Consider the following 15,530-nt stretch of genomic DNA (forward strand, 5'->3'; position numbering starts at 1 on the left):
AACAAATATTTCCAAAATAAAATATTCGTTCGTTGATATAGAATAAAAAAATAAAATGAACCCTCAAAAAAAAAAAAAAGAATAATAATATAATACAAAATACAAAAAGTACTCTCTCTCTACTGCTCGTTGACGAGTCAATCTACCTCGGTTATTTTAAATGCATTCTTTTACAATTTGTTTTTTTCTTTCCTTTTTTTTTTCCTACAAATATAAATATCCTATTTCATCGGAATTTTTGCAACAATTCCAACACTATTGATCGGTAGTAAATATTTTTTTTTGCAATTTAATTTTCCTTTTCTTTTCTTTCTTTCTTTCATTCTCCAATGGGAATCGTCGAAGGCGTTTAAGTGAACTGCCACCTTGATACAAGATAAATTGTACTGTCTCTTTCTCTTTCTCTCAAAGAAAATGAATTGACTTTAACATTAGGTTGCCGGGTGTGAGTCAATTTGACTTCATTTGAGATTTTATTGCTATATATGTTTGAAAAAACGTAAATAATTTTTTTCTTTTTTAAACGTACATTGGTTTTTAATAGAATTATGAAACGTATACGAATATTAATTCCTCCCCTTCCCCCGCCCCCACACCTTAGCTCCAAAAATTCTTATGTGCTATACACATTTTTACGAATGAGAATCAAATTGATACATTTTCAAATTTGATCGTTTCACATCTACAGATACAAATATAATCTATTTTTCGTGCATAAAAATACTTTCATTACGCTTCTGTTTGATATACAAATTCATTAAAAAATATCTGCGAAAAATGTATTTTCAAATATATAAATATATGTGTGTAAAAATTCTATTTTTTCAATAAAGTTTCTTTAAAATGAAATTTTATTAATACTTTTATAAAAAAAAAAACTGCAATCATGATGTTTGACATCTCAAATTGACTCATTTCAGGAAAATTCTAAATATATAAATATATAATTATTATTGTTTCCAACATCCGTTAGAAACACGTTTATATTCTAACGAAAGCATGAATTATTTTCTAATAAATAAAATAGAAAAAAATTTCGCATATACAAACACACATATACACATTTATAAAATACTATAAATAATAATAATAATATAAATCAAAAACATCAGAGGAAAAGAATATAAAATGAACGTTTCATTTACCAATTCTTCAAGAATTTCGGGCACATTTTTAAATCGACTTTTAACAAAAAAAAAAAAATAAGAGAAAATAACGGACAGGTAAGAGAGAGAGAGAGAGAGAGAGTATTATTTTTAACGATCTTTTGAGGTGAAAATGAAGCGCTACCACAAATAAGACGAGGGGAAAACCCCGAGAAAATACACCGCGTGCATTGCAAACACGCATTCCAGTATAAGAGGTCTGTGAAAGGAAGGTACACGGATAAAACGAGGAAAGAAGGGGGTGGGGGGTGGGTGGTTCAAGCGAAGGCAACGAAGGGGGATGAAGGGAAGGATGGAAGAGTCGATGAATGACTGAGAAAAAGATCCTTTGAGGTTGTGTACTAAAAAACCAAAAAAGGGGGAGGGGGGTTCTACGTCTGTTTATTCTCTTTCAAATAAAGAAAGAAGAAAAAAAAAGAAAAGTAAAGAAAAGAAAAGAAACGCAAGTGAAAATACGTATCGAAAATGCGTGTACGCGGAAGAAAACAAAAATTTTGAGTACCACCGAATGAAACCTTCGGATTTTTTAAGATACGAATCTTTTGCCGAACCTATTTTTTGTGTTTTTTTTTGTTTTCTTTTTTAAATAATACAAAAACACGAGACGAGATTCGGAACATCGATAAAGATTATCGTTTAACGGTAACAATGTTTCTCGATCAATGAAATATGCGATTCAATTATTCGCGTAATTTACCTTACACAACCGAGAACGAAAAATTGATTAATAACTCAATAACTATGATAAAAGATTTCACCCGAACACACAAAAATCACAACTCACACAATTGACAACTCGAGGTGAACAACTATACTTGAGTAGAACAACTATCAAATATTTAACGAAAACAGTCGATAGTCCAAGTCTAACGGGTTATTTAAAAATTGATATCGTTGAACATTAGAGTCGTGGTTACGACAAACTACGAACGTAATTTCTTATTTGACGTAAACGAAATTATTGGTCAAGTATACTATTATTATTATTATTACTATTAAAAATATATATTAAACAAACATAAATATGAATAATTTTAAATTAATACGCAGACGAAGGAAAAAAGAGAAAAAAGGAGGAGGAGGGTGGTGTTGGTGGGTGGGTGGGTGGAATGGTTGATTGGGGGTGTTTAGGAGTAGGTGCATGAATATTCATAGATATGCAAACAGTTCCAACACCTGAAGCGTACACTTGCAGTTAATTGCAACGTGGGAACGTCCTGTAATAATAGGTTAACGTGTTTTCCTAAACTCATGAAGATGATAGAGAGAATGAGAAGGAAGGAAGGAAGGAAGGATGAAAGGGATAAGGGACAGGGGGAGAGATGGATCGATCAATCGATTGAAGGCAAGTAAGGCTAGTAACCTCATCTCGTAGATAGTAAATAACTTTACACCTGTAATGCTAGTTGTACCTTCCTATCTCACACGAATAAGAATAGAATAAGGAGTAATAATACTTGAAAGAAAAAGAATTGTCTTTTCTTTTCTTTTTATTATATTAAAGTTATACTTCTTGTGGCGCGTTGAGGAAAACGTAATGGGGAGTGGATTTTGTTCCGAGCGTCTGGAAAAACGACACCATGAAGTTTGTCGGTATTTACGACGCGGCAAGCGATTTCAAGTATACGGCATGAAGTTGTCTTCTTTTCTTCTTCCCCCCTTTTTTCTCAAGCGGGTCACCCATCCAAATACTAATCGTACTCAGCGCTGCTTCACTTAAATGATCGAAGCGAGAACTAATGCTGTAACCGCGCCATGGCTGTTGACGCGTGAAGTAATTCGATATATCTCTCTTATATTTAGTATGGACTGATATCTATATTTTGATATTTTCTTTTTCTTTTGTTATTCTTTCTTATATATATATAATAATAATTATTTATTTTTTGAAGTTATTTTTGAGATTATTGAGGTTATATTCGTTTTGGTACGGCAAAGAAATATAATTCCTTACGTGCGTACATAAGTACACACACCAGTTTTATTATTATTATTATTATTCTACTTTAATTTTCTTCCTTGTTACTTCTTCTTCCACTCTTACTCCTCTCATATAAGAGACAATAAATATCTTGGAAAGTTCTCGATCGTGGTAGCTCGAGGAATTGTTAAATATGCCCCTAGGATCTGTTTGCAGTACCCTCGTGAGCTTAGTAGGCGAGGTCGGACAACATTTACCTTAGGACAAGGTACCTCCTTCGTCCGAGACGTCTTGGTTTCTTTGAAGTATCTTCACAAGACTGATAATGGGGGATGCAGTCTCAATTTCTAAGCTACAGTAGGTACAGGTCAACCAAACCCCCCTTTTAAACGTCTATCATCTATGAAGACTCTTAACTCTTCGTGCTTAACTTGTTGAAAACTGATCCAACTTGAAACTCCTTTCTTATCTTTTAAATTTTTTTTGTAAAGCGCTGGAGGGAGAGGGTTGGGGTTTTTGATTTGTTCTGTTTAAATAAGATTAAGTGTTATTCAAATTAATTGTAGTTCGATGTTACTACATGCAATGATAATTTGTTTATTTTCTTTTTTAAATAGCCACACCAATACGAATTTACGGTTTTTTAAATTGTTCAACGATTAACACGAGGATATAAATGATTAATTTAAATGATACATTTATAAACGCAATGTTTTCTAATATGTAATCATTTAATTAGTAACATTGAATAATTAGTAAATAGCACTAACGTAAAGTTAGCATCGTTGCATTGGACGACTCGTTAACAAACAAGCCTTTATATATCTATCCTAGGTAAAAGTTAGTCTTCTAGCTAGGATAGAATAGAATAGAATAGTATAGGCTAGCCAGTTATCTACCTAATTCGTAACGAGGCTGAGCTTTAACACTAATTACATAGTTTCGATTGCATATCCTTTTGAAGGATCTATCTAGCTTTCAATACCAACAACGTGCTTCACAAACTCTATTTCCATATAAAGAAATGTAAAAATAAAACACGTTCTTTTTCTTTTTTATCATATTTGACACATCTTTTCCACAAAAAAAGAAAATAGAAAAAGAAAAATGCAAATTTTTCTTGTCAAGCAAATAATTCTTTCATTTATTTCCCTATTTATTCATTCTCGTTTAATAAACATAATGCAACATGAACAAATCAATTAAAATAATATATTATATATTTCTATACTATGTCTAATAGGATTTAAATCTAAATTCTCAACTCTTGTATATTATTATTTGTATTATTATTATTTTCTTTTTGTTAGAAAAATAAACAAAATATTACCAGTAGACAATTTGATAAACTACGATGATGAAAGAAGGGATCGTTAAGAAGAAGAAGAAGAAGAAGAAGAAGAAAAAGAAAAAGAAATATCAAACCCTTTTAGGACTTACATTTTAATATGTCTATTTCATTGAACACGAAGAAGATACGGGGGATAGGTGTCCTTTGACACGTTATAATGTAAAATCGTATATTTTTTTTTTCCTTTTTCTTCTTTTTTTTTCTTTTTTTATTCTTTCCTTCTTTTCAAGAGCCAATCGAGAACGTAGAATTCTCGATACGCTTTTATCTATCTATCTGTAAGATCTTTTTTCTACGGCGTAATAATAACGTGAAAATCAAGAAGTCAGGTTTCAAAGGATGCGTTAAAATGAAAGAGAGAAATTCTTGAACGGGCATGTAGTTAGACAAGGATGAAAGAAATATTACAAAGCGTTTATTTTCTTTGAAAGTACCTATACGTTTCTCTCTCTCTCTCTCTTTCTTTCTATGTTTTTATCTTTTTTATGTCTCCATCTATCTATCTCTTTCTTTCTCTAGGGAGAAATAAGTGAACCGAAGCTCACAATGCACTGCCGCTACGCCGGTTGCATAGAAAGAAGAAGAAAGAGAAAGAGAAAGGAAAGGAAAGGGTGTGCGAAGGGTGAGTGGGTGGGTGGGTGATCGTTGTAAGCTTTAGGGTTCGTGTTAGAATTTGATGATAGAAGTAGAAGAGAGTAGAAGGAAAAGTACTAAGAAGAAATAAAAAAGAAAAAAACAAAACTAAATCCTGTTTAATGTTGAAGAAAGAAAGAGAGAGAGAGAGAGAAGAGTTTCCTTTTCTTTTTATTTTAACAGGGATGGTAAATAATTGTCACTTTGACTGTCAGCACCGCCAATGACTCCCCACCCCCTACCTTTGAATATTACATCGTATCGAGTTTCATCAATAAGTGTCATAATTGTTAAATTTTATGCAATTTCTTATTAGCTTTTTATCGAAAGATTTATATCGCAAGTTAAAATTTTGTATTATTTTCTATCTGAAACGTTAAAGATTTTCTTGTTCATTAAAAATTGAACACTTTCGATACCTCGTCAATCATATTTGGTTGATGACAGCCAATAGCTTAAATATTATTTACCTCATTGACTAAATCTTACGCATAATAATTTCGTAATCGTATCTTTGAAACTTAACGTAATGATAATTAATCGTAAGAATGTAAAAAAATGAAAATTCCTATATTGGAACGAATAATGGCACATTTTGTAAGAAAAAGTAAGTAAGTCTTCCCTACTTCTGGGAAAATCTTTTCCCCGATAACACAAAGTTTAACGATAAATGAAAGAAGAAAAAGAAAAAGAAAAAGAAGAAGAAGAAGGCAAAAGAAAGTTGGCAAAAAAAAAAAAAGAAAGAAAAAAAAAAAGATATGAAAGTTAAAGCAATAGTCGACGAGAGTATTGGGGGCGAATGTTGTTAAAACTATCGATAGGATATTTCGTAATTGAGGTAATAAAGAAGATAGACAAAGACAAGAATAGAGAAGAAGAAACATGTACAAACGATAGATAAAATAGAAAGAGAGAGATAGAGAGAGAGAGAGAGAGGGAGAATATCGAACAAACCACCAACGAGTGGCTATCGAGAACAATTCTACTACGACACTTCGATACGACGATTGGAAGGCAAGTACCACGAACTTCCCGTTACGTGGCTTTCAATTTGGTGAAACTTGTCTCCGTAACAGGGGTGAATGAGAGGGGGAGAGAGGTAGAAGAAGAAGAAGAACATTGAAACTATCTGGTCTCGAACTTTCCTACTTTATATTAACACGAAATATATATATATAAATTGCAATTAATTGAACCAAGTTATGTCGAACTGTGGTCGTTCACATAATTCACGTGAAAATATCATTCAATTATAAAACAACAGTACTTTTTTTTTTACTTTCGCTTATAATTCGTTTCTATTTATTTGAGACGTTCTTTTTTCTTTTTTTTTGGGGGGGGGGGAAATATCACTGAAGTGACCTATATTTTAATTGTTTTGTCGACTAACTTTTTAATCAATTTGTTTAATTAACTAAAACTTAAAAACTAATTTTTTAATTTAATTGTTTTATCGGTAATGGTCGATATTTTGTTGAAAAAAAGATTTTTGCTTAAAACGATCACGGTATGCACGAATATTTTTGTTGTTGTTCTTCTACTTTGTTTTTTCTTTTTTTTATTTTGTCTTTTATAAATATAAATAATAATATATTTATACGTTCGATAATTAGAATCGCATCCGTTGGGTTTATTATATTTTCCATCGCGGCTTATCTGTTTAATCGGGTAAAATTTTTTTTGATATCGCACGCAATGCGTCGTATTTTAAAGGATAATTCTTTTTTCTATTTCGTATAATATCACGTATACGAGTTTGTTCACGCTGAGGAGAATAAATTATCTTTTTTCATTTTTTTTTAAAATAACGTATACGATATGCGACGTGAACAGTTAACGGATTGAATTATTTGTTATTTTTTAGCATGGTGTATATTATAATATTAATCTAAATAACTCGTCACTTAGATTAAGAACAAGAGTTAAAAACAAATTTATTTTAATTGAAAACAATCAAAAATATTAATAGAGCACGTTAGAACGTCCGACGCAATTTAAACGATTATTGTTAATTAAACAAATTAAACGATCGCTAACTAGATTTATCGAATTATTAAAATTATATTAAAAACTACATTCCTTGTAATAATATTAATTACACATATTAATAAGTATACGAATATTTAATTTCTCGCAATATATTTGTTTTTTTATTTTCAAACGAAAAAATATTGCTTAATAATCTTATGTTAAAATAAGCCTACAGGAAATAATATATGCGATCATTTAACTGTGAATCGAAACACAAAATTGTATGTTTAGTTTAAAATTACAATAGTATAAGTACAACGTAACTTTTCTTTTCGAAAATCAAACAATAAACTAATTCACTGTCCTTTATGTTAGCCAATTAAAATCTTTCTTTCGTTGATTCTTATTTATATACCTTTATGACTTACCTAAGGAATAAATAATATATTGCAAATAAATTCTGAAACTCTGAAACAATAAAAAAAAAAAAAAGAACAAAAAGGAGGTGTAAAAATGGGGTTGCAACTTGGTCATTTTGTTTCCCATACCCTTCTCTCCCTTTATTTCTCTATCATTTTGTTTCCTCTCTTTATTTCGTATTTTTTCTGTTCTCTTTTTTATCGAAGGATACTAGATACGACGATTCTTTTTTTTCTTCTTTCAATCCTGGGACAGATTTTAAGTTGATGCGGTGTTCCCGGTCATCTCCGGTGGGATAAGTAAACGTGTCGCGAGAAAATGTTAGCTGACTTGGTTGCTTCTCTCTGCGAGGTATGAGGAAGTGAAAGAGAGAGAAGAAGGGGGTGGAGATGGGGGTGGGAGTTGGGGGTGGAGGAAAGCGTGAACTTTCTTGCGCCAGACGAGTTTAGCAAGAAATCAAGCTGCTAGACATTGACAAGGGTTGCTTGCCTGCCTGCCTTCCTGCCTGCTTGCTTTCCTTGGCTTTGCCTCTCCAAAGAAGAGAAAAGGGGAAGGAAAGTTAGAGGAAGGAGGGAGGGAGGGAGGGAGGGAAGGAAGTAAGTAAGAAGGGGATGGTTGTTGTCGGTTCAAGAAGCTGCAAGAAAGCAATGGAGCAACGAAGAAGGTCTGCCAATGTGGGCCTACTATTACCCACTTCGATCTACGTTTCACCCTTAAAACGAAAGAGAAATCGCGTTTTCTCTCTCTCTCTCTTTCTCTCAAAAGAAAAGAAAACAAAACGGACGTTTTACGGAAGAGTTTTATTGCCTTTCGAAAAGAAACAACACAACAAATAAAGTAAAACCAATAGAAAAACATAAAACATAACTTTCGAAATCGAGATTACTAATTATTATTGTCTATTATCGAATGTTATCAATTTTCTATCTTACAACGCTTCATTTAACCCAGTTAGTTTGATTTTTTTGCGGTATGAGAAGGGAAGGGAAGAGGGAGGGATAGGAAACGGACAACGAAGTAGATATTTAAACGCAAATTATCCTAAATTGATCTAACAACAACGACTCTCTTACGTAGTCAACGCGTAGAATTACATTTTTCTTGGAGCACGGGTGGTGGGGTTGGGTAGAGTGGGATGGGGGCTGTTGTTTCCTTCTAAAAATTCAACAATAAAATCCTCAATTGCGTCGAATAAATGTTGACATACAATTTGTTTACCCATTAGTTAGATTTTCAATCTTACTTTTCTTTTTGTTATTTAAATGATTTTGTCAAAATTAATTGACGAAACAATAGAAAATTATTTTACAAGTTAACACAGCTAACTAAATGTTATCTTATTGTTGTTGTTGTTGTTGTTTATAAAGACTTTTGAAAATGAATTCGCATGCGAAAAATAAAAAAGAAGATGGAAAAGAAGAAGAAGAAGGAGAAAAAAAGAAAAGAAAAGAAAATAAATAGGTGGCCAACGTATGTGAAGAGGACCAAGGTAGGAATCATAAATCCCACCACTTCCGGTCCGCAACGGAAAGTAATATCGAAGTTCGTCCCACCGTGTCGTTCCCTTTAACTCTGCCTCCCCCAACCCTTACCCCCGATCCCTTCACCGTCTGCCCTCCCCTGGCTCCGTTTTTCCGCGATGCTTTCCGTTCCCTCACGTTGAACCAACGATAAGCGATATATCGACGCGAAAATGGCGCTCGAGACGCCACAAATTTATTTACGTCGACGTGCACCCAATCCCCCCTTACCCCTTTACCGCCCGTTACCCCCTACAGCAAACCCCCGATCCCTTAAATTCTCCCCTACCCCCCTGCCCCTCCTCCTGTGCATTTCTTTTTCCTTTTTACCACCGATTTTACGCCCGGCTATACAACAAGCTTTACAGATATGATAATAAATAATAAATAATAAAAAATATGATAATAAATAATTTTTCTGTCTTCTCTCTCTTTCACTCTTTTCTTAACGTTGAATTATTCGTTTGCATTTTTATTTCTATTTTTGTATCTTGAAATATCTCAAATATCTCAACAAGACAATATTATGAATGAAATTTTCTCGTATTCTCGGTTTGCAATGAATCCTTTGATTGTTATATGAACTCATATATGTGCGTTTGGTTAAAGTTACCAGCGTGATTTTATCATCGACGCATATAACGTGTGTTGTCAATATTAATGTTAAATAATGTAACGTTGGTTTACTTTTTTTTTTTTAATCTTGTCACATAAAAATAATATTAAGAAACAAACATTGTAATTATTAAATATAATTTATTATTGAAATCTGTGAGATTAATAATATCAATCAACGGAAAACAGCAACAATAATAATAAACTATTTTGTCATTAGAAAACATTTCGGTTAAAAGTATTCAACACTCAAAGGGTTAATTTAATTGTATCGTTAGAATCGGAAACATTTGCAAATCTAATTGCAAGTTTTTCTTTTTTCTAAAGGAAGGATTAAATAAACGGACATTTAATTGAATTATTATTATTAATATCGTTAAAAATCTTTTGAAAAGATCTCTGACTATCACAAATATTTGTTATTTTGAGAGACAAAAGGTTATTGCCGATCGTTTAAAAATAGAAAAGAAGAAAAAAGAGAAGAAATATCTGGAACGGTAATGGATGATATCGAATAAGAGAAATACACGGAAGTAAATCCGATCTAGCGAATGCGAGGCTTGAAAGAAGAAGAAAAGGGGAAAAAATATAGAAACGAGAGAACCGATTCAAGAAAGGACCAATAAAAGGATAGCAACCGGAGAATCACGATACGTCACGTTCCTGCCACTTGAGAAAGCTATGGACCGATCAGAAAGACAGCTAAAGTGTGAGATAGAAAGGAAATAGTGGACACTTGAGAACACCCGATATGGAACACGCTCACACACACATACACGTACACATACATACACGCATAAATATATGTATGTATAAAATAATATAAATATATATATATTCACGTATACTCTCCGTTTATATATAAATTTATATGAGTACGTGAATTACTCGAATATTAAAATTTCATTCAACTGACACCATTGAAATTTTGTACAAAATAGCCGTATTCCATTTAATTCCATTTAACTTTAATTTAAAATTAAATGTATAATAGAAAGAAAGAAAGTTTTTTCTATTTTTCCAGATCTGAATAGGAGAAAAAATATTTAAATAGACACACACACACACACACAGAAACACACGCAAATGAATGTATTGTAAAAATATACACGAATATGTTTATACCCATGAATGAAATTATACATTTAACTGAAAAGTTACGTTAATAATTATAACGGTAATATTTTGTTATTTGTAATTAATATTAAATATAAGAAAAAAAAAAAGAAAAAAAAAGAAAAATAAATCGATCGGAGAAGGACGAATATTCAAAAAGGATTTTTTTACGTTTGATTATTTTATTTTCTTTCTTTTCCTTTTTTGTTCGAGATAAAGAGAGTAATAAAAGGGAGGGGAGAGAGAAAGAAAGAGAAGTAGGATCGATTTAAAAGCAACTTTGTGTTAAATTACCTGTCGCTCTCGTTTAAATTACCTGTCGAAAGTTTCACCGAGCAATGTGTTGCATCGTCCGTCGAAAGAGAGAAATCGTCAGAGAGAAATTCCTTACTCCTTGTAACAAGAAGAAGAAGAAGAAGAAGAAGAAGTAGAAGAAGAAGAAGAAGAAGAGACGAAGAAGGAAGAAAAATATTTCATTTCCTAGAAGAAATATATCAAAAGCGTAGAATATTCACATCCCTTTGATGATAAGAAGGATTTCGAGATGAGATACTTCGAAGTATTAATCTAAATACATAACTTCGTCCTACTTGTAATATCCCTTAAAGCAAATCGTTTCAATATATATATAAAAGAAAATAAAAACAAAAAGACTCCTAAAACAACGTAAATTTAAAAAAAAATTAAAGATAAATTTTATTATATAATAAATAAATAAAATAAATTTTATTCAATTATAATATTTTTATCAAATCTTATTTCTATCGGGTCGAATATACAAGTTTTTTTCGTATTTTTCCAAATATATAATAAATTACTTAAAAAATCTCATTAATTCTTATGTTAATACGTTTGAAATACTGACTCATATTATAAAGTAATTAAAAAAGAAACAAAAAAACAATTGAAACTATATTCGTTCGTTCGGTCAAAGAATACGTGTCTTTAAAATATAAGCTAACGAAATTTTTCAAATTTTGTTATACAAAAAACGGAAAGAAAAGAATGCGATTTAGGCTGGTGAAAAAAAAAGGAACAAACAAACACAATTTATAATATTTATAACCCGATACTTTGAATCTCAATGATGCAGTCGGTAGGGAATTAAATAACGATTACAAACAAAAAATAATATTCATCGTATCATTCCTATACGTTCCCATAAAATATGAACATAAATGAGAATATCACTTTATCCATCGAAATGCGAGAACTGAAAACTTACGACTACGAATCGATAAATACATTTGTTCGTTTATTTGTTTTATTTTTTTTTTTTATTTTTAGGCTAATTCTCGAATCCTGTCGTCGATCGAATCCTGTAGGATTTGTGGAAACACCGCAGGAAGACGTACGCCGAGGCTAATTTGACTGTCGTAATTAGCTTCGTTTATCGGACCACACCACGTTCGTCCTGTACAACTCGTAGAATGCAATGGGTGCAGCAGAAACGAGAGAGAAAAAGAGAGAGAGAGAATGAAATGGATAGAATGAGAGAGAGAGAGAGAGAGAGAGAGAGAGAAAGAGAGAACAAGCGTGGGTGATAATCTTCCTGCCTGCCACTGGTGCAAACAATTAACGTTGTTCCGGTAACTTTGCCATGATTAGCGTGATTTTCGAATGAACCTATATGGTCATTTACAAGACCGTAAGCAATAATCATATATAAAGTGAGAGTGTATCCTTCTAGTAATTACTATGATTACTAAAGGATACCCTTACTGAACTATTAATTATTCTAATTTGTTCATTATTACATTCAATCCTATACATTCATTTATAATTCCAATATCGTTTGCTATTTGAATTACGTTATAAAATACATATATTATTTTAATAACAAAATAATAATATTATACATTTTTATACTTCTTTAAATTATTATTTTAATCGAATATAAACCTTTTTTTTTAACGATTTATTATATATCAAATAATTCATTCAAATTTTTAACTAAATTAATTCCTACGATTACTGGAACATTATTACGTTATATTCTATATCTAATCATTTCTAATTCCAATATCATTTGTTATTTGGATAGTGTTATATAATAAATATTAGATTATCGAAGAGCTAAAGTTCGTACGTTTCTTTTAATTAATATTTCTAAAATAAATTTTACAAAAACAATTCATTGTACATACAGTTTCAAAGTAAAGTTTTAATACGATAAACGCACAAACTTTTGGTGTTCACCCTAATATATTATTTTTATAACAAAATAATAATATTATAAATCTCTATACTTCTCTAGATTATTATTTTAATCAAACATACAAATTTTTATTTATACAATTTATTTTATATCAAATAATTCATTCAAATTTTGAATTAAATTCACTCCTACAATAATTATTCTATAAAATATATATATATTATATAAATATCATCATATTCGTATATAAAAATAGATAAATTTGTTTAAACAAAAATTGGAGATAAGAAAAAATAGAAAAATAATAAAATAAAATATGTCGGTGACACGTCGTCGTCGCTCGCTCGCTCGCTCAATTGGATAAAATGGGTATACAGTGGTGGTCGTTAAAAGCGATTTCGCTTTTACCGGCACGCATCCGTCCGTCCGTCCGTCCGTCCGATTCGCGCTCACTCTCGACGCGTAGAGAGAGAGACCGGACATCGATCGTGTCAGAAACCGCGAGAAAGATTTTCATTCGCGTATAGAGAACTTACATACACATATATGTACATTAAACAACTTATGTAAACACACATACATATATATGTATATATACTCATATACGTAAATACATAAACCTATAGATAATTATACACACGTAACACACATATAAGTAAGAACAAATTACATAGGAAGGGGGGGGAGTTTAGAAGAGCATGCTCGAAAATGTTGAATCGGAAAAGTTGTGAGTACGCAGGATCAAAAGACTGGCTGGCTTATCCCGTCATGGATATTGGCGCCGAAAATTGTTGCAATAAAAAAAAACCGCCACGCATGCACGCACGCACGCACGAACGCATGCACGAACGCACGCACGAACGCACGCTCGCAGGTATTAAAAAAAAAAAAAAAAATTGAAAAGAAGAGGAAGAAGTATAAAGTTAGGAAACAATGAAATAAATGATTAACGAGAGATTGTAATTCAATGTTACTTACATTCTTTGCTTTTTTCAGCAAGAACCGAGGGCACGAGTACAGTGACGAGGATAACCAAGAGGACGAATTTAAGGTTGACAATATTATTGAGGATGATTCCTCTTGTTCTACCTCTTCCAAGATTAGGCGTCGTCCTCTCGATGATCCGCGTGGGTCCGCGAGCGCGGGGCGGACCCCGCGACATCGCGGACATGTCTTCCTCCTATTCTGCACGATGTCTTTTCCACTATTTTCCTTTATTTGTATATTCAAATAATACTTCTTCGACGATAAATCTCCCCCTCTCTTTTTTTTTTCTTTTTTGGTTAGATTTCTAGATGACGTCAAACGACGACGACGACGACGACGACGGCGAGGATGATGATGATGATGATTATTGTTATTATTATTTTAATAATGAAGAATAATATTGGAACACTCTACGTCGTCTTCTTCTTCTTTGCCGGCACTCCCGTTAACACAAGCGTACACGTTGGCAATATTACTACGATTATTATTATTATTATTATTATTACTACGATGTTGAATACTATTCTTGTATAAGGTAGACATAACCCCGAGAGAAAGAGATAAAGATATAAAGTCACTCGGTGAACGAACCGATGATGATCACGCTAAAGAAATTTCCAGTAGTAGTAGTAGTTGGTGGTGGTGGTGATTGGTTGGTTGATGGTGGTTAAGAAAGAGGAAATGTTATAAATAAGAAGTACGGTCCCGAATCGTGGCAACACGACACGATTGAGGAATATATATATATTCCTTGTTCTTCTTAACTCGTTCGATTAATAGCTCCTCCTAACACTATTTTCTCAAACAGATCTCTCGCGAGGGTTCTTCTAATCCGAGTTACTCTCATGGAACGCAGCGCGAGAGTCCGCGCGCGTTTCTCGCGCGAGAGAACCGGAGCAGGTCGCAAAGGGAACGACGATGCTGCTGCCGGTGGTGGTGGTGGTGGTGGTGGTGGTGGAGGTTATGGAGGTGGTTGATGGTGGTGGTGGTGGTGGTTGGTGGTTGAAAGCGCCGGTGCTGCTCGTTCTGATATTTCTACTACTAACAGTCCTGCTACCGCGGGGGTGAACGCACAAGGGATGAACGGATACCCACCCCTACAGACACAATTCTTCCTATCTCTCCCTTCTAACTCCTAGCCATCCCCTCTCTTTCTCCATAAGAGAAAATTCACTATTGTCGATCTACTCGCTTCGTCCGTTTACTCGATGACCGCCACCGACGAACACCACGACTACAACAACCTAGGTGCAACGATATGGTCTTCTTCGCGCACTCTCGTCTTCCATATCGATCCGTTAGCTGGAAAACGCTCGCTCACTCACCCCTTTTCCACCCTCTTATTCCATGCTACTCTACTACGCCTACTCTACACCTACCCCCACCACCACTCTTATAACCACCCACCTATCACAAGCGTCTGCGCTTTAACGCTCGTTACGACATCATTTTGAATATTCCCGCCGCGATATTGTTTTACTTGTTAACTATTTTTATACGTACGTTTTCTTGTTATTCGATATTAAAATCGAGACTAATTTTACTATTACCATTCCCCCTTATTCGTATACTTAAACCTTATATCCTTTTTTCTTGTATACTGAAATATCAAATACCTGTGCAAATTATGGATTGTTGTAAATCGTTTGAAATATTCTTATAATATTTATTG

At 32.8% G+C, this 15,530-nt stretch overlaps 1 protein-coding gene across 1 annotated transcript in view; it reads right to left on the minus strand.

The window, feature by feature from the left end:
* The window catches only part of LOC122518047, a 151,283-nt gene extending 137,132 nt beyond the window's left edge, over window positions 1-14,151 (minus strand). The window contains exon 1 of the mRNA XM_043636717.1: window positions 13,850-14,151. Coding sequence (XP_043492652.1) covers window positions 13,850-14,042 — 193 coding nt within the window. The 5' untranslated portion in view covers window positions 14,043-14,151. The remainder of the gene's footprint in view (window positions 1-13,849) is intronic.
* Window positions 14,152-15,530: the final 1,379 nt, after the last annotated feature.

Source organism: Polistes fuscatus, unplaced genomic scaffold (genome assembly GCF_010416935.1).
Source record: "Polistes fuscatus isolate 324 unplaced genomic scaffold, CU_Pfus_HIC Scaffold1, whole genome shotgun sequence".
In the NCBI taxonomy this organism is placed as follows: domain Eukaryota; kingdom Metazoa; phylum Arthropoda; class Insecta; order Hymenoptera; family Vespidae; genus Polistes; species Polistes fuscatus.